Here is a 20,227-nt window from a genome sequence, read left to right as displayed (position 1 = left end):
GTTATTTTTCTTTTTTACAGCAGCCTTGCACTAGCCGTTTTACATATCGGACTTCTCTCTCGCGTTCATAACACCACGTGATTCAACAACCGGACTATAAGAAGCCTCTTGATTGGCTTATTGTTTACCTGACCGGTTCCGCGTTTGGAACGCCGTGAGCACCTCGCGTTACTCTCACAGTAAGTTTGTCATGCTGCTTTTCGACCTCGGTTCCTTCGTCTTGTTTACGCCATGTTTCTGCTTTTACTCAGTTTCTCATAGGTTTTCTCCTCTTATATATCCCATCGCTCAGCACGCCATACTTAGTTCACATTTTGTTCTTTACTATCTAGAGCTGGTAATCCTATGCAGTATTTTTCAGCACATTGCCGTTATACGTAGTTCGCTAGATGTCTGCCATGTTTTTCTATTTTGTCTATGAATGTCAATTTTGTCTATGAATTTTATTTTTTGACCACGCATTCCACGAAGTTCAATTTATTTGTAATGTAACTATATATGCCTATGGTTTGTTTTCTGAATACTAAGGTCCTGTATGCTTTCATTTACAGGCCCCTGATGAAGGGTTACTCTGATCAACCCGAAATGCATTGGGCATGAAGTAATGCAATGAATGTCTCATGATTTGAATGAATTTCTTAAAATATCTGACAAAGAAACCAATTGGAAATGAATAAAAGTATTTGATGATCTCAACAGTGGTATAATTCTCTAATTTGGAAAACTAAAGATAACCAAGTCAAGTTTAATGAGTGAAGAAACCCCATGGTTTCATGTTAAATAAGCGCGCCCTTTGTGATTTACGAATCACACATTCTCCTAATGACTTAAGGCACTGAAAGGCACAGTGCGACAAGGATTGCGCCTAATAAAATCTCTTGAAACTTTGTTCAACATTAAGGAGTGCACGGAGATAACAACAACCACTACCCTAAGATCCACCGCGTCATTCCAGAGATCCGTGCACCGGACGGCACGCTCCGGGTGACTTCGGAGGCCATTGCGGGAACCTTCGCTGACTTTTATACTCGCCTATATGCAGTGCGACCTCCGGAGGTGCCTTTACCGACCCTCCTGGCTGGTGCTGCCGTACGCTTGCCCTCCCTGGCTCTGGGGGATGCAGAATCCTTGGAGCGGCCCTTCTCGCTGGAGGAAGTCTTGGAGGCTATCCCTCTTCTGAACCGGGACAAAACGCCGGGCCCGGACAGATTCCCTCAGGAGTTCTACGCGGCCTTTAGAGCTACTCTGGCCCCCCAGCTGCTGCACCTCCTCCACCATGTGATAGAGACAGGCGCCCCCCCCCCCCCCCCGCCCCCACCCCCCACTGAGTCTGACTTGGCCACGATTGTGGTCATTCCTAAGACCCACCCGCCCTCACTGGACTGTGCGGACTTCCGTCCTATCTCACTCATCAATACCGACATCAAGCTCTTCACCACAATACTAGCACAGAGACTCAAGCCCTTACTGCAATACCTGGTCCTCCCGGACCAATGTGGCTTCATGCCGGTCAGAGGAACCCGTCACTGCATCCGCCGTCTTCATCTAGCCTTGGCCCATCGATCCCGTCTACCTCCCTATCTAGCCCTCCTCTTTTTCTACTTCGAGAAAGCTTTTGATACGGTGGGCTGGGAGTACCCGCGGATTTCCCTTGCACATAGTCGCATCCCACCCTACGACGGAAGCCTCGGGGTGACTCCTCTCTACCTATACTATCTCGCCACCAAACTAATAGTTATTCACGACTGGTATATGGGTGGCTGGTCTGACCCGGCATATCAGGTGGAATTGGCAGAGACGGACTTCCCTCAGATCCAGGCCCTCCTCTTCGGCTGCCCGATTCCGCAAACCTTGGCCCCCATTACCAGAGCGGTCTTGATGGCCTGGCGTACTTCCCTATGCCACACGGGATGGGACCGCACGCTTACCCGTCAGACGCCACTCTGGCACGGGAACTGGCTCCGAGAGGTATCATCCCTGGAAGGGTTCCGACGTTGGGATCTCATTGGAATATCGGTGCTTGGGGACGTGTGGGTGGGAGACCACGTTCGAGCCTTTGCTGACCTACAGCAGCGTCACGCCCTCCCCCACGCCCAACACTTCCGCTACCTCCAGCTGCGTCACGCCCTCCATGCACACCTCCCCGCACCAACTATCCTCCCAGAATTTAGCCCATTAGAGGCCCAGGTGATGATGGGAGACCTGGGGATGGGGGTAGTGTCCCGAATCTACCGCGCCCTAATCAATAACAGCCCCGCGTCCCTTGACCACTTGCGGGCCGGATGGGAGGGGTGGGTAGGACCCCTGGAAGAAGCCGACTGGAGGGATGCCTTGATGGCCCCACGTACCCTGACGACATCCTCCAAGTTGCGGCAGGTGCAGATATACTACCTGCACACGTCCTATCTGGCCCTGGAGAGGCTTTTCCGGGCCCACTTGAGAGCCTCACCGGATTGCCCTAGATATGGTCGCTCCCTGGCCGATTTCTTCCACATGGTGTGGACATGCCCGGGACTGGAGAGGTTCTGGAGTGGAGTGGAGTGGAGTGGAAAGGGAGTTCACACATGCCTTGGGCTGGGAGGTTCCTCATGACCCGCTTCGGCTGCTCCTGGGGATATTTGATGGCCTAGATGGCAATAGATCGGACAAACGCCTACTGGGGACTGCGGTGGCTGTGGCTAAGGGGGACATTGCATGTAACTGGCTCTGAGACACAGCTCCCAAGGTGAAGGGCTGGAGGAGGGGGGTGGACTGGTGCAGGGCCCAGGAGGAGGCCCTTTGTGAATCCCACGGCTCGCCAGAACAATTCTCCAAAACCTGGGGGAAATGGTTCAATTTGCTGCCACCGTGAACACTTGTATTTGCTTGGTGTTTGGCTCAACCCGAGTATATGTGCTGTCGGACTGGATGAATTATCTTTTTGTGTATGCTGCTGATTTTCTCCAACTGTACCTATTAATTGCTGAGCTGCTGCCAGTGAACTTGCCTTGTTGTTTAAAAATGCCAATAAAATTGATTATCCAAAAAAAAAGTAAGTTGTCAGGGGGCCCCAAATATCTCTGGGCCGAGATTTCAGCGGCACTTGGTCAGCGTGCACGTTAAGATATTCCTGCCATGTGGACATGTCATGTATCCAATCTTTGAATTTAGGTGCCCTGCCCCTGTCCCATCTGCAGGCCACCTGCCGCCGCACTAGTAGTACACCCATGGCCTGCAATCTGCGGTGCGGCGTTTTTATGTCACTCAGCATGCCTAGTAATGCTCTGAGGGGGTTCAGCTCAATTTGGGTACCAAGCATCTGAGTGAGTCCCGTAAAGACCTCCTCCCAATAAGTGGCCACTCAGGGGCACCCCCATGCTAAATGCTTAAAGTCAGCCCGTTCTTGACCACATCGGGAACACTTCTCATCATCCCTGAGATGTAGCCTGTGCAACTTCGCTGGGGTATGATGAAGTCGGTGTAAAAATGTGTAGTGCTGCAATCGCAGCCGGCTACTGCCTGAGATCGCATCAGTCTGGCGGCAGGCCTCTTCCCACTGGTCGTCAGTTAGGGGGCTGTCTAGGTCCCCATCCCATTCCTTTCTGGCTCTTGCTGGTGAGTGGGGAGGCGCAGTACGCACCCTTTTATACTACAAAGAAATAACATGTGCGGGTGCGTCCGTTTGTAACAATAAGTGGAGTGAAGTAAAGGTCTCTGGTTCTTTGGGAAATTCCGGAGTGTTGGCCCTAACGCTCTGCCTAAGTCTGGCATAGAGGAACAGATCCATGAATGAATAGTCGGCCTCCCCGAAAAACTGATCTTTCGTTCGGAATTCTCCTCCTAAGTACAAATCTCCCAATGCGCAAAGTGCAGCCTGCTCAGTAACTTTTGACATATCTTTTCCCCAGTGACTGTTAGTATGGGGCAGTGTCGTAAAGACACCCTAGGCGAGGACATCAACTGCACCCCCTCAGCGCGAGCCAGCCAGTGCCACGCCCTAACGGTGCAGCCTACTGTGGAGAGGTCCTTCCCTCCCTCCCTGACCGGCGTAAATACATATTCATCCGTCGTGACTGGGGCCATATACCCATCTTCAACCGCGAGATGGGCCATAAACGGTGGGGGATGAAACCAATACACCGCAAAGTGTGCGTGTGCACTATACTAGTACTGTTCAAAATCAGGTACATCAAACCCCCCGAATTGGTACGGTAACATGTGTGTCCAGCTTCAACCGTGCTTTCTTACCCCCCCCATATTAGATGCACCAACTGCGTATTAAGTGTTTTAAAAAAGAAGGCTCCTGAGTGGTAAGGGATATTTTTAAATAGGTATAAAAATTCCGGAAGAATAACCATTTTAATTAAAGATATCCTCCCATCCATAGAGAGGGGTAACTTAATCCCATTTAGAGATGTTATCCATCACCTTATCCATGGCCAGACCGTAATTCGTCCGCATCAATGCCTCTTTGTCTCTGGTAACGTGAATACCCAAATATTTAAACTCTCCAGACTCCCATTTTAGCGGGTAATCCAGTTGGGGAGAAAGCATGTGCTTCGTTAAGGGAAAGATTGCAGATTTGCTCCAGTTTATTTGCACCCCAGCTATCGCCCCGAATTTAGTAATCTCTCGCAAGACAGGGTTGAGGTTTTCCTGTGGTTTGTGTATGTAAAGGGTAATGTCAGCATAAAAGGACACCAGTGATTGCCTAGATGGGTAAATGAGGCCCCTATGATTATGCCGCAATTTCGCAGCTAGGGGCTCTATAGTTATAGCAAAAAGTACAGGGGAGAGTGGGCAGTGGCTAATAGTTGTATGTGTGGTGCAGCTGACGAGTGTGTTGACACCTCCCCTGATGCCTATTGAGTGTCCTGTGGGTCAAGCTAGGCATTGATGTTATGGGGGACCATAAGATTCCCTACCTGAAGGTTCCAGGTACATTCTGATAGTCATGGATTATGCCTCTAAATGGCCAGAGATCAAGATGGTCTGAGAACCCAATGCCAACAGTGTAGTAAAGTTTCTTCGAGGGAAGGGTTCCCCGGGGTTTTTGTTTAGGACAACGGTACGAAACTCAGGAGTAGTAAATTGCACGTTTTCCTTGAATCCTGTGCAATGAAACACCTGAAAAGTTCCTTATACCACCCACAAACTAACGGTCTTGTTGAGAGGATAAACTGTGTAGTGGGTGAGTGTTTCAATTGGTCTAAAGCTGAGAACCATGATGTGTCCAATGCCTTGAACAGCATGATGTGGTTCTACAGAACTATGCCCCATTCATCCACAAAGGTAACTCCTTTAGAACTTTTGAGAGGAAGATGGGCAGACATAAGTTTTAAACCTGGTTGGATGTCAAAATGGCTTAAATCAGACTGTAATATTATGAATTTAATGTCCATATTAAAGGAAAATATGTCCTTGACTCAGGAAAACCAAAGTGTTTTATTATAAGAAAAAAGGTGCCTAAGTGGTTCCGCTGGTGGTTGGAGACATGGTTAGAATAAAGTCCCCTGTGCATGTAAAAGAGAAATGCAGGTTTGGAGAGCCAACCGAAGTGTTGAAGATTTTTGGGAATGCTGTTCATGCGGATGGGGGCATTGGTAGAATCTTGCTAAAATTGTCCAAGCAAGATCAGGTCATGGCCATGTGGGTTTGAAGGACTGTGCTTGTTAGGTGTCCACCAGGAAGGGCGAGATCTATGCGTCTATGTTCCCCCAACTTAAATTTCCACGAAGAAGCTCTAGAGTTCTAGTTACTCTCAGTCGGTTTCGTACTTGATGTATGTATTCTTTTTTTTTTAACTCCTACTGTTCTGATCGTGTTCATTTTGATTTAGCTTGTTTATGGTTTGTTAGTTTGGGTTTTTTTGGATTGCGTAGAAGTGAAGATTTGTAGTATTGACAGCTTGTATTAATGTAATGCTGTGTAATGTAATGCTGCTCAAACATCTACAGGCTTTGTAATATTTCGGGTGAGCATTCAGTTAGCGTGTTCTTGTGTTGTCAGAGTGTAAGAGAATGTTATGCTTAAAAAGGTTACTGTTATTTGTAGAGCTGTTGCTGGTGGAGTTAACACACCTTGCATGCTCCATAACTGTAGCCTGAAGAAATAAACATACTTAAAACGCTCCGACTCAGTGTGCTTACTACTTTTAGTCTACCTACTTCTCTCTCTGTGTATGTATGTGTGTATGTATGTGTGTATGTATATGTATATGTATGTATGTATATATATATATATATATATATATATATATATATTGATTGTACTGGCCACTGTTTGCATATGAAATACACTCAAACTGTTTGAGTTTGTGTAAAGTATAATTTGTCACTGCCGTATAAAAAAAAGTGTACTTTTATTGTTTTCAGATGGAGCAACAACATCAAGAATGGCTTGAAGATTTGGTTATTAGGCTCCTTTGTGTTTTTGCACTTGATAGATTTGGAGATTTTGTATCAGATGAAGTAAGTTTTCTCCCAGGTGATATTCAAACTAAGCCCTGTTCCACTTCCACTGCGGACTATAACCATTTCTTTGTCTACATTAAACCTTAGGTTGTGGCACCGGTTCGGGAAACCTGTGCTCAAACGTTAGGAGTCGTATTGAAGTATATGAACGAGAATGGGGTGCATAAAACTGTAGAGATCCTTCTAAAGTTGCTGACTCAGGAGCAGTGGGAAGTAAGACATGGTGGCCTGTTAGGAATAAAATATGCTTTGGCAATTCGTCAGGTAAGTGCTTCTTATTCATCAGTTCAGTCATAGATGTTTGATATTTATGTTACTGTTCATTTTTTGGGGTCTGTATACTTATTTTCAAGCCTACACGTTTGTCTTCTCATCTTTTGAGATCCATAATCCTGTTTAATTTCTACTAACTTCATTAGATAGTATGTGTCTCGTCCACGTGACTTTCAACTAACCATCAGTGGCTAAGGCTGTATGGTGATCAGGTAACCGAATATTAAAGACCTCATCCTAAATTCACTTTCAAGGGTGCTTGACTGCCATTAATTCCTAATCATGGACCATCAAAACACTCCTCAGTGGCTGCAGTTCATTGAAAGCAAGGGTATACTTCAGCTTGTGCAGGCTTTTGCAAATAAACCATACACCCCTTATATCTAATTACAAGTTCGCCCCTTGTCATATACAGACTCTGCCATCATTGGGAAAGTTGTAAACTGAATTATTAAAACGTTATTCTGAATAAATCTGTGTACCTGGAATGGATGTAAATCCTACAATCTGAGCTTATGCTCATTTCTGTGCATTTCCCATAATCGAACTTCTCATGGCAGCTTGCAAGATTCCAGTTCAAAGAGGTTTTGCAGAGATGCTGTCAACCAGTGTAATTCTGTGGAAATGTTCTGCTTAAGTATGTCTCTGCATAGTTAATCTACATTTGTATCATGGGATTTTAGTCACAGGTGCTTGTCAGCATTGATTGTGAGTGTAAGGTACAGGGAATAGAATCAAAACATCATAATATAAAATAATAATGCTACCTATTGGGGCGTCTGAACTTAACCGCTTCTGCAGGCGTGGCGCTTTCCTCATATTATAGATTTGCTGCACTTGCCGCAGAATCCACCCTCTTCATAAATTGCAGATTTTAACTGCAAACTGATATAGTTACTAAAACACTGCTATATATGTTGCTGCGCAGTGACTGGCCCTTTGGTGTGCACTGCTGGTTTACCTTTCAGTTCTGATTGCTGTATGTACGTGTGAAACTGATACTAATGAGTTGAAACTTATGCCTAATCAGTTTATTTTTAAACAAAAACACTTTTATTTAGTTTACACAATTGCCGCAACGTTGCAAGGAATACAGTAATAAGGAAATATAACCAAAATAGAGAAAAGACACATTGTGAACACGGAAATTAACAGATGTGACTATCACAGCGTTTATGCAGACAGTCTATGGCACATTCTCTAAAGTGCTATGGAATATTCCCACCACCTTCCCCAGATCTTGCGGTGATTGTGGGGGCATTCCCATACTATATATCTAGGTTCCTCTGAATGTGTACACCATTCCATCGCCGCGCACCAGTCCATCGCCGCTCTCCACTCAATCGCCGCTCTCCACTCAGTTTGCTAGAGGGCGCAGATTGTTCTCCAGTGTCGCACAATCTCTCTTTTGTCAACTGAGACTACTTCCAATGTGCATTCCCCCCTGTAACCTCCCACCCCCTTATCCAGAATCTCAAGGAGGGCAACGTGAGGACCGCAGTAGATTGGGCGTTTGACTCAGGAAATGGTAGAAAAAATCTTGTCCTAATATTGGGCACTCCAAGATCATATGGAGGAATCCAGTCTTCACAGGCGCACTTGGGACATATCGCACATGAGAGCACACCCATTATCTCCATATGCTGGGGAGTGAGGTAATACTTTAGTTCAAATCCCTCAAAGTGTACAGGGCTTAATGCAAACCCAAGTTGTTCTATTAGTAGTGTGGGCGAGCAGCCTTCGGATTAGCACAGAGGAGTGTAAGACATTTATTGCACACACATGACACATGTTTCAAAAAGGAGATGCACACCAACTTTATAAAAATAAGGTTTGTTTGTGTTTCTTTTTAAGACCAAGATCTTCACAATAAGGTAAGTAGGTTTTTAAATAAAAAATACTTTACAGTGCAATTTCTGAACAGTTAAATGTTTACCTATGGAGGAAAACAATAATGCTGTTATATAGAGATAAGTATGCAACTCCGTGTTCCAGTCTTCGGGACCAAAGGACAAGGGTCTTGTGAGTACCAAAACTGCACCACCAGCAGTGCAGGGGCGGCTGAGTGCAGCGGTTAAAATCTGAGTTTGGCCCAACGTGTTTCGATGGAAACTGGGGGTGCTCGCAGCCACATGGTTGCAGGTAGGTAAATCGGTTGCAGGGGCCAAGCTTTGGGGTTAGAGCAAGCATGGGGGGGGGGGGTGGCACAAAGCAGCACGAAAAACATACATCACCAGCGGCACTGTGGCAGACTGGTGCAGGACCCCCATGATCCAAGCTCTTTTTGGCACCTTACACTCCCAATAGGATACGAAGATCCTCCAAAGCAGGTGTGTTGAGGGTTCTGCATATTCAATGGAGTGGAAGATATTTCTCTCTTCTATCCATCAAATTCTGAAACTCCATTAGATTAGAGAACTGAACCTAATAAGACCAAATACATAGAGCTGCAAAAAACTTGGCTCTACCCCAATTAGGTCAGCCTTGTATAGCCTGAGAGTTTCAAGGATGCACACAATGACTCTCGCAACACTGGAAAGCTTTCGAATAGCTACACGCTTTATAAATCTGCATAAGATAAGATCTTTTCATGGTATCCTATGGCTGACACAGCACAGGAACTACAGCCATTGGACTATCTTGGCACACTCCCCAGAAAGAGGGTTTGATGCATATCCATCTGGGCCTTCACCACCAGAGGATGGACAAGTATAACTCCTTGTTCAAGAGTACTATAAACATCTTGGGGTCAAGCTGGAGGAGTAACAGGCAGAAACTTGCGACTTGCTTGAAACCTTACTGGCAGCACAAAAAATGACACTTTCTGCCTTTGCTACCCAGCATCAAGAAAAATAAACCCTCCAGCGAGGGCACTATGTATATTAAAAGCGGTACACCAGCATACTCTTGGTAGTGTTGACAACTAGAAAAATGTAGAATAGTCCCTCTACCGCAGGCCCTCTGGACGAGGCGATGAGGCGAGTCCAGACGATTGGCAGAAAGATGGTGAGATCAGTTGCCACACAGTGGAGAATTGCATATTAAAATGCTCTCCTAAAACTCTAAGGCCACCACAATGAGTGGTAATAGAAGAATTGATGTTGCACCTCCCACATTAGTATAAGAAATGGGCCAAACTAGTCATGGAGGAAGGCAAAACAATAGCCAGCATGTACTTCAAACCTGCTTTGGTTGCTGCTGAAACTGCAAGCGGACAAACATGCACAGACACCACACTCTTGTGTGTCTTGTTTCATACAATACCGGAGGTGCATGTTTACATTATTAATATGCCCTTCACAAGGGAGAACTGGACCCTTCAAAAGAGATACAGCACTCCTTGTAGGTCAACCGGCAGAGCACTTTTTCAGACCACCCAGCACAGATAGACAACTCATCATGCCCCAGGGATCTGGCACATGATGGCAGTAATAAAAATACCAAAGTTAGCCCTTTTGTGGGAGAGCAAGAGTCACTCCTAAAGGGTCGTCACCAACCTCAATATAATTGCCCATAGAAGCATCCCTGGTATTTAACACCTGTAGGGGGCAAAATAGCCTGCCAAAACAGAGACTAAGCAGTCTAGAAAACACACAGTCACCCAAGTGGGAACTCAAAAAGTTAATCCACAACCTTTTTCTGAGAATGGGACACTGTAAGAAAGTGCTCTGTTTTTGCATGGTTGCCCCCCACTTTTTCTCAAACTGTTGATGTACTTTGTCTAGGTGTGACCTAGGTTTCTGCCAACCAGGTACCCAGGGCCTATGTTCTTTCTCTAAACTGCATTAATACAAAACCCAATTGGCACTCTTTGGCCACATGTCAGTCCCTTGTAAATGGTACCATAGGTACCAAGGGCACTGTTGCCAGGGAAGGCCTCTAAGGGCTGCAGCATTTATTGTGCCACCATTAGAGGCCCTGTCCCTTTATACACACACACTGCCATTGTAGGCTGCGTGTTTTGGTGCAAAACAAAATGAAGTCGACATGGCACACATCTCTAGAATGAAGAATGCTGTGCATCCCACCCATGGCGCTGATCATTTCATGTTAAATTTCCCTAATTGGGTTTGCACCTGCAGAACTTTTTTAGGTCTCGCGACCTATCAATGCGCGCAAACGCATTGAGCGGAGCGAGAATTCATGTCGGCAAAATCCTCTTCAAACCACGGGCTTTCAGCCGCGGTTTTCTTTAAGTTCACGTGAATCACGTGATTAAACATGCACGCGCATCGGCAGCATTTCTCCTGCACAAGGCTCGCAAAAGGCTCTCCTCCCTCCCCACATCAAAGGCATCAATCACCCTCCCACAGGCTTCCCCAGCGCTGCCCCGCCCCCTGCTTCACGGCCAGGCCATCTGTTCCCTGCCAGACCTCTCACACCTCCGTCACAGCATGCCTGTGTACTTCAAAGGCTTATCACTTCACACGGCCGCAGGCCGTGCAACCAGAGCACTTCAGTTGGTGCGCAGCCCCCCTCCCAGCACTGCCTTGTTACTCTCGGCAGCCGTGACTCCCTAAACACTTTTTATATTTAATTAGCAGCAGCAGCATTTCTCCTGCGCCAGGCCACATCAAAGGCTCTGTGCCACTTTCACCCACACAGCACCACTTTCAGACACGCAACGCCACTCACACCCGCGCAAGCCCACTATCACCCACGCAACACCACACTCACCCACGCAACACCACACTCACCCACGCAACACCACACTCACCCACGCAACACCCCACTCACCCGCGCGCAAGGCCCCACTCACCCGCGCGCAAGGCCCCACTCACCCGCGCGCAAGGCCCCACTCACCCGCGCGCAAGGCCCCACTCACCCGCGCGCAAGGCCCCACTCACCCGCGCGCAAGGCCCCACTCACCCGCGCGCAAGGCCCCACTCACCCGCGCGCAAGGCCCCCCTCTCACCCGCGCGCAAGGCCCCCCTCTCACCCGCGCGCAAGGCCCCCCTCTCACCCCGCGCGCAAGGCCCCCCACTCACCCGCGCGCAAGGCCCCCCACTCACCCGCGCGCAAGGCCCCCCACTCACCCGCGCGCAAGGCCCCCCACTCACCCGCGCGCAAGGCCCCCCACTCACCCGCGCGCAAGGCCCCCCACTCACCCGCGCGCAAGGCCCCCCACTCACGGCCCCCCACTCACCCCCGCGCAAGGCCCCCCACTCACCCCCGCGCAAGGCCCCCCACTCACGGCCCCCCACTCACCCCCGCGCAAGGCCCCCCACTCACGGCCCCCTACTCACGGCCCCCCACTCACCCCTGCGCAAGGCCCCCCACTCACGGCCCCCCACTCACCCCCGCGCAAGGCCCCCCCACTCACCCCCGCGCAAGGCCCCCCCCACTCACCCCCGCGCAAGGCCCCCCCCACTCACCCCCGCGCAAGGCCCCCCCCACTCACCCCCGCGCAAGGCCCCCCCCCCACTCACCCCCGCGCAAGGCCCCCCCCACTCACCCCCGCGCAAGGCCCCCCCCACTCACCCCCGCGCAAGGCCCCCCCCACTCACCCCCGCGCAAGGCCCCCCCCACTCACCCCCGCGCAAGGCCCCCCCCCACTCACCCCCGCGCAAGGCCCCCCCCCACTCACCCCCGCGCAAGGCCCCCCCCCACTCACCCCCGCGCAAGGCCCCCCCCCACTCACCCCCGCGCAAGGCCCCCCCCCACTCACCCCCGCGCAAGGCCCCCCCCCACTCACCCCCGCGCAAGGCCCCCCCCCACTCACCCCCGCGCAAGGCCCCCCCCCACTCACCCCCGCGCAAGGCCCCCCCCCACTCACCCCCGCGCAAGGCCCCCCCCCCACTCACCCCCGCGCAAGGCCCCCCCCCACTCACCCCCGCGCAAGGCCCCCCCCCACTCACCCCCGCGCAAGGCCCCCCCCACTCACCCCCGCGCAAGGCCCCCCCCCACTCACCCCCGCGCAAGGCCCCCCCCACTCACCCCCGCGCAAGGCCTCCCACCACTCACCCCCGCGCAAGGCCCCCCCCCACTCACCCCCGCGCAAGGCCCCCCCCCCACTCACCCCCGCGCAAGGCCCCCCCCCCACTCACCCCCGCGCAAGGCCCCCCCCCCACTCACCCCCGCGCAAGGCCCCCCCCCCACTCACCCCCGCGCAAGGCCCCCCCCCACTCACCCCCGCGCAAGGCCCCCCCCCCACTCACCCCCGCGCAAGGCCCCCCCCCCCACTCACCCCCGCGCAAGGCCCCCCCCCACTCACCCCCGCGCAAGGCCCCCCCCCACTCACCCCCGCGCAAGGCCCCCCCCCCCACTCACCCCCGCGCAAGGCCCCCCCCACTCCCCCCGCGCAAGGCCCCCCCCCACTCCCCCCGCGCAAGGCCCCCCCCACTCCCCCCGCGCAAGGCCCCCCCCCACTCACCCCCGCGCAAGGCCCCCCCCACTCACCCCCGCGCAAGGCCCCCCCCACTCACCCCCGCGCAAGGCCCCCCCCCCACTCACCCCCGCGCAAGGCCCCCCCCACTCACCCCCGCGCAAGGCCCCCCCCCCACTCACCCCCGCGCAAGGCCCCCCCCCCACTCACCCCCGCGCAAGGCCCCCCCCCCACTCACCCCCGCGCAAGGCCCCCCCCCCACTCACCCCCGCGCAAGGCCCCCCCCCCACTCACCCCCGCGCAAGGCCCCCCCCCCACTCACCCCCGCGCAAGGCCCCCCCCCCACTCACCCCCGCGCAAGGCCCCCCCCCACTCACCCCCGCGCAAGGCCCCCCCCCACTCACCCCCGCGCAAGGCCCCCCCCACACTCACCCCCGCGCAAGGCCCCCCCCACACTCACCCCCGCGCAAGGCCCCCCCCCCCACTCACCCCCGCGCAAGGCCCCCCCCCCCACTCACCCCCGCGCAAGGCCCCCCCCCCCCACTCACCCCCGCGCAAGGCCCCCCCCCCCTCACCCCCGCGCAAGGCCCCTCCCCCCTCCCCCCTCCCCCCCGCGCAAGGCCCTCCCCCCTCCCCCCCGCGCAAGGCCCTCCCCCCTCCCCCCCGCGCAAGGCCCTCCCCCCTCCCCCCCGCGCAAGGCCCTCCCCCCTCACCCCCGCGCAAGGCCCTCCCCCCCTCACCCCCGCGCAAGGCCCTCCCCCCCTCACCCCCGCGCAAGGCCCTCCCCCCTCCCCCCCGCGCAAGGCCCTCCCCCCCTCCCCCCCTCACCCCCTCACCCCCTCACCCCCTCACCCCCTCACCCCCGCGCAAGGCCCTCCCCCCCTCCCCCCCTCACCCCCGCGCAAGGCCCTCCCCCCCTCACCCCCGCGCAAGGCCCTCCCCCCCTCACCCCCGCGCAAGGCCCTCCCCCCCTCACCCCCCCCTCACCCCCGCGCAAGGCCCTCCCCCCCCTCACCCCCGCGCAAGGCCCTCCCCCCCTCACCCCCGCGCAAGGCCCTCCCCCCCTCACCCATGCGCAAGGCCCTCCCCCCCTCACCCATGCGCAAGGCCCTCCCCCCCTCACCCCCGCGCAAGGCCCTCCCCCCCTCACCCCCGCGCAAGGCCCTCCCCCCCTCACCCCCGCGCAAGGCCCTCCCCCCTCACCCCCGCGCAAGGCCCTCCCCCCCTCACCCCCGCGCAAGGCCCTCACCCCCGCGCAAGGCCCTCCCCCCCTCACCCCCGCGCAAGGCCCTCCCCCCCTCCCCCCCTCACCCCCTCACCCCCGCGCAAGGCCCTCCCCCCCTCCCCCCCTCACCCCCGCGCAAGGCCCTCCCCCCCTCCCCCCTCACCCCCGCGCAAGGCCCTCCCCCCCTCACCCCCGCGCAAGGCCCTCCCCCCCTCACCCCCGCGCAAGGCCCTCCCCCCCCCTCACCCCCGCGCAAGGCCCCCCCACTCACCCCCGCGCAAGGCCCCCCCCCACTCACCCCCGCGCAAGGCCCCCCCCACTCACCCCCGCGCAAGGCCCCCCCCACTCACCCCCGCGCAAGGCCCCCCCCACTCACCCCCGCGCAAGGCCCCCCCCCACCTACCCCCGCGCAAGGCCCCCCCCCACCTACCCCCGCGCAAGGCCCCCCCCACCTACCCCCGCGCAAGGCCCCCCCCACCTACCCCCGCGCAAGGCCCCCCCACCTACCCCCGCGCAAGGCCCCCCCACCTACCCCCGCGCAAGGCCCCCCCACCTACCCCCGCGCAAGGCCCCCCCCACCTACCCCCGCGCAAGGCCCCCCCCACCTACCCCCGCGCAAGGCCCCCCCCACCTACCCCCGCGCAAGGCCCCCCCCACCTACCCCCGCGCAAGGCCCCCCCCCACCTACCCCCGCGCAAGGCCCCCCCCCACCTACCCCCGCGCAAGGCCCCCCCACCTACCCCCGCGCAAGGCCCCCCCCACCTACCCCCGCGCAAGGCCCCCCCCACCTACCCCCGCGCAAGGCCCCCCCCACCTACCCCCGCGCAAGGGCCCCCCCACCCCCCCCCCCACCTACCCCCGCGCAAGGCCCCCCCACCTACCCCCCGCGCAAGGCCCCCCCCACCTACCCCCGCGCAAGGCCCCCCCCCACCTACCCCCGCGCAAGGCCCCCCCCACCTACCCCCGCGCAAGGCCCCCCCACCTACCCCCGCGCAAGGCCCCCCCCCCACCTACCCCCGCGCAAGGCCCCCCCCCCACCTACCCCCGCGCAAGGCCCCCCCCCCCACCTACCCCCGCGCAAGGCCCCCCCCCCCCACCTACCCCCGCGCAAGGCCCCCCCCACCTACCCCCGCGCAAGGCCCCCCCCCACCTACCCCCGCGCAAGGCCCCCCCCCCACCTACCCCCGCGCAAGGCCCCCCCCCCCACCTACCCCCGCGCAAGGCCCCCCCCCCACCTACCCCCGCGCAAGGCCCCCCCCCCACCTACCCCCGCGCAAGGCCCCCCCCCCACCTACCCCCGCGCAAGGCCCCCCCCCCACCTACCCCCGCGCAAGGCCCCCCCCCCACCTACCCCCGCGCAAGGCCCCCCCCCCACCTACCCCCGCGCAAGGCCCCCCCCCCACCTACCCCCGCGCAAGGCCCCCCCCCCACCTACCCCCGCGCAAGGCCCCCCCCCCACCTACCCCCGCGCAAGGCCCCCCCCCACCTACCCCCGCGCAAGGCCCCCCCCCACCTACCCCCGCGCAAGGCCCCCCCCCACCTACCCCCGCGCAAGGCCCCCCCACCTACCCCCGCGCAAGGCCCCCCCACCTACCCCCGCGCAAGGCCCCCCCACCTACCCCCGCGCAAGGCCCCCCCACCTACCCCCGCGCAAGGCCCCCCCACCTACCCCCGCGCAAGGCCCCCCCCACCTACCCCCGCGCAAGGCCCCCCCACCTACCCCCGCGCAAGGCCCCCCCACCTACCCCCGCGCAAGGCCCCCCCACCTACCCCCGCGCAAGGCCCCCCCACCTACCCCCGCGCAAGGCCCCCCCCACCTACCCCCGCGCAAGGCCCCCCCACCTACCCCCGCGCAAGGCCCCCCCCCACCTACCCCCGCGCAAGGCCCCCCCCCCCACCTACCCCCGCGCAAGGCCCCCCCCCCCACCTACCCCCGCGCAAGGCCCCCCCCCCCACCTACCCCCGCGCAAGGCCCCCCCCCCACCTACCCCCGCGCAAGGCCCCCCCCCCCACCTACCCCCGCGCAAGGCCCCCCCCACCTACCCCCGCGCAAGGCCCCCCCCACCTACCCCCGCGCAAGGCCCCCCCCCACCTACCCCCGCGCAAGGCCCCCCCCCCACCTACCCCCGCGCAAGGCCCCCCCCCCACCTACCCCCGCGCAAGGCCCCCCCCCCCTACCCCCGCGCAAGGCCCCCCCCCCCTACCCCCGCGCAAGGCCCCCCCCCTACCCCCGCGCAAGGCCCCCCCCACCTACCCCCGCGCAAGGCCCCCCCCCCCCCCCCCACCTACCCCCGCGCAAGGCCCCCCCCCCCCACCTACCCCCGCGCAAGGCCCCCCCCCTACCCCCGCGCAAGGCCCCCCCCCCCACCCCCGCGCAAGGCCCCCCCCCCCCCTACCCCCGCGCAAGGCCCCCCCCCCCACTCAAGGCCCCCGCGCAAGGCCCCCCCCCCCTACCCCCGCGCAAGGCCCCCCCCCCCTACCCCCACTCAAGGCCCCCCCCCCACTCAAGGCCCCCGCGCAAGGCCCCCCCCCCCTACCCCCGCGCAAGGCCCCCCCCCCTACCCCCGCGCAAGCCCCGCCCCCCCTTACCCCCGCGCAAGGCCCCCCCCCTACCCCCACTCAAGGCCCCCCCCCCCCACTCAAGGCCCCCGCGCAAGGCCCCCCCCCCCACTCAAGGCCCCCGCGCAAGGCCCCCCCCGCCACTCACCCCCGCGCAAGGCCCCCCCCGCCTCACCCCCGCGCAAGGCCCCCCCCACTCACCCCCGCGCAAGGCCTCACCCCCGCGCAAGGCCCCCCCCCCCCACTCACCCCCGCGCAAGGCCCCCCCCCCCACTCCCCCCCCCCACTCACCCCCGCGCAAGGCCCCCCCCCACTCACCCCCGCGCAAGGCCCCCCCCCCCCCCACTCACCCCCGCGCAAGGCCCCCCCCCACTCACCCCCGCGCAAGGCCCCCCCCCCCACTCACCCCCGCGCAAGGCCCCCCCCCCACTCACCCCCGCGCAAGGCCCCCCCCCACTCACCCCCGCGCAAGGCCCCCCCCCCCCCACTCACCCCCGCGCAAGGCCCCCCCCCCCCCCACTCACCCCCGCGCAAGGCCCCCCCCCCACTCACCCCCGCGCAAGGCTCCCCCCACTCACCCCCGCGCAAGGCCCCCCCCCCTCACCCCCGGGCAAGGCCCCCCCCACTCACCCCCGCGCAAGGCCCCCCCCCCACGCAAGGCCCCCCGCCACTCACCCCCGCGCAAGGCCCCCCGCCACTCACCCCCGCGCAAGGCCCCCCGCCACTCACCCCCGCGCAAGGCCCCCCGCCACTCACCCCCGCGCAAGGCCCCCCGCCACTCACCCCCGCGCAAGGCCCCCCGCCACTCACCCCCGCGCAAGGCCCCCCGCCACTCACCCCCGCGCAAGGCCCCCCGCCACTCACCCCCGCGCAAGGCCCCCCGCCACTCACCCCCGCGCAAGGCCTCACCCCCGCGCAAGGCCCCCCCCCCGGGCCTCACCCCCGCGCAAGGCCCCCCCCCCCGGGCCTCACCCCCGCGCAAGGCCCCCCCCCCGGGCCTCACCCCCGCGCAAGGCCCCCCCCCCAGGCCTCACCCCCGCGCAAGGCCCCCCCCCAGGCCTCACCCCCGCGCAAGGCCCCCCCCCAGGCCTCACCCCCGCGCAAGGCCCCCCCCCAGGCCTCACCCCCGCGCAAGGCCCCCCCCCAGGCCTCACCCCCGCGCAAGGCCCCCCCCCAGGCCTCACCCCCGCGCAAGGCCCCCCCCCAGGCCTCACCCCCGCGCAAGGCCCCCCCCCAGGCCTCACCCCCGCGCAAGGCCCCCCCCCAGGCCTCACCCCCGCGCAAGGCCCCCCCCAAGGCCTCACCCCCGCGCAAGGCCCCCCCCAAGGCCTCACCCCCGCGCAAGGCCCCCCCCAAGGCCTCACCCCCGCGCAAGGCCCCCCCCAAGGCCTCACCCCCGCGCAAGGCCCCCCCCAAGGCCTCACCCCCGCGCAAGGCCCCCCCAGGCCTCACCCCCGCGCAAGGCCCCCCCCAAGGCCTCGCGCAAGGCCCCCCCCAAGGCCTCGCGCAAGGCCCCCCCCAAGGCCTCGCGCAAGGCCCCCCCCAAGGCCTCGCGCAAGGCCCCCCCCAAGGCCTCACCCCCGCGCAAGGCCCCCCCAAGGCCTCACCCCCGCGCAAGGCCCCCCCCCAAGGCCTCACCCCCGCGCAAGGCCCCCCCCCAAGGCCTCACCCCCGCGCAAGGCCCCCCCCAAGGCCTCACCCCCGCGCAAGGCCCCCCCCCACTCACCCCCGCGCAAGGCCCCCCCCCACTCACCCCCGCGCAAGGCCTCACCCCCGCGCAAGGCCCCCCACTCCACTCACCCCCGCGCAAGGCCCCCCCACTCCACTCACCCCCGCGCAAGGCCCCCCCACTCCACTCACCCCCGCGCAAGGCCCCCCCACTCCACTCACCCCCGCGCAAGGCCCCCCCACTCCACTCACCCCCGCGCAAGGCCCCCCCACTCCACTCACCCCCGCGCAAGGCCCCCCCACTCCACTCACCCCCGCGCAAGGCCCCCCCACTCCACTCACCCCCGCGCAAGGCCCCCCCACTCCACTCACCCCCGCGCAAGGCCCCCCCACTCCACTCACCCCCGCGCAAGGCCCCCCCACTCCACTCACCCCCGCGCAAGGCCCCCCCACTCCACTCACCCCCGCGCAAGGCCCCCCCCACTCACCCCCGCGCAAGGCCCCCCCCACTCACCCCCGCGCAAGGCCCCCCCCACCTACCCCCGCGCAAGGCCCCCCCCACCTACCCCCGCGCAAGGCCCCCCCCCCACCTACCCCCGCGCAAGGCCCCCCCCACCTACCCCCGCGCAAGGCCCCCCCCACCTACCCCCGCGCAAGGCCCCCCCCACCTACCCCCGCGCAAGGCCCCCCCCACCTACCCCCGCGCAAGGCCCCCCCCCACCTACCCCCGCGCAAGGCCCCCCCCACCTACCCCCGCGCAAGGCCCCCCCCACCTACCCCCGCGCAAGGCCCCCCCACCTACCCCCGCGCAAGGCCCCCCCCACCTACCCCCGCGCAAGGCCCCCCCCCACCTACCCCCGCGCAAGGCCCCCCCCCACCTACCCCCGCGCAAGGCCCCCCCCCACCTACCCCCGCGCAAGGCCCCCCCCCACCTACCCCCGCGCAAGGCCCCCCCCACCTACCCCCGCGCAAGGCCCCCCCCCACCTACCCCCGCGCAAGGCCCCCCCACCTACCCCCGCGCAAGGCCCCCCCCCCCCCCCTACCCCCGCGCAAGGCCCCCCCCCCCTACCCCCGCGCAAGGCCCCCCCCCCCTACCCCCGCGCAAGGCCCCCCCCCCCTACCCCCGCGCAAGGCCCCCCCCACCTACCCCCGCGCAAGGCCCCCCCCACCTACCCCCGCGCAAGGCCCCCCCCCACCTACCCCCGCGCAAGGCCCCCCCCACCTACCCCCGCGCAAGGCCCCCCCCCACCTACCCCCGCGCAAGGCCCCCCCCACCTACCCCCGCGCAAGGCCCCCCCCCACCTACCCCCGCGCAAGGCCCCCCCCCACCTACCCCCGCGCAAGGCCCCCCCCCACCTACCCCCGCGCAAGGCCCCCCCCCACCTACCCCCGCGCAAGGCCCCCCCCCCCACCTACCCCCGCGCAAGGCCCCCCCCCACCTACCCCCGCGCAAGGCCCCCCCCCACCTACCCCCGCGCAAGGCCCCCCCCCCACCTACCCCCGCGCAAGGCCCCCCCCCCACCTCACCCCCCCCCCCCACCTCACGGCCCCCCCACCTCACGGCCCCCCCACTCACCCCCGCGCACGGCCCCCCCACTCACCCCCGCGCACGGCCCCCCCACTCACCCCCGCGCAGAGCACAATAGGTCTCGCAGTAGGAAAGTTGGAGCTATTGGTTTTGTAAATGACTAAGCCCTTTATGTTTTTAAAGTGAAAACAAAAAT

General features: G+C 61.3%; 1 protein-coding gene across 2 annotated transcripts in view; it reads left to right on the top strand.

Moving 5' to 3' along the window:
* BTAF1 (B-TFIID TATA-box binding protein associated factor 1) overlaps positions 1–20,227 on the top strand; it is a 1,094,445-nt gene that overhangs the window by 323,727 nt on the left and 750,491 nt on the right. For both annotated transcript variants that reach the window (XM_086922506.1, XM_086922505.1), the window contains exons 10-11: positions 6,354–6,449; positions 6,540–6,716. In XM_086922506.1, the coding sequence (XP_086778632.1) occupies positions 6,354–6,449; positions 6,540–6,716 (273 nt within the window). The remainder of the gene's footprint in view (positions 1–6,353; positions 6,450–6,539; positions 6,717–20,227) is intronic.

Source organism: Lissotriton vulgaris, chromosome 5 (genome assembly GCF_964263255.1).
Source record: "Lissotriton vulgaris chromosome 5, aLisVul1.2, whole genome shotgun sequence".
Classification (NCBI taxonomy): domain Eukaryota; kingdom Metazoa; phylum Chordata; class Amphibia; order Caudata; family Salamandridae; genus Lissotriton; species Lissotriton vulgaris.
The sequence above is the reverse complement of the archived record's forward strand: the minus strand, read 5'-3'. Positions and strand labels throughout refer to the sequence as shown.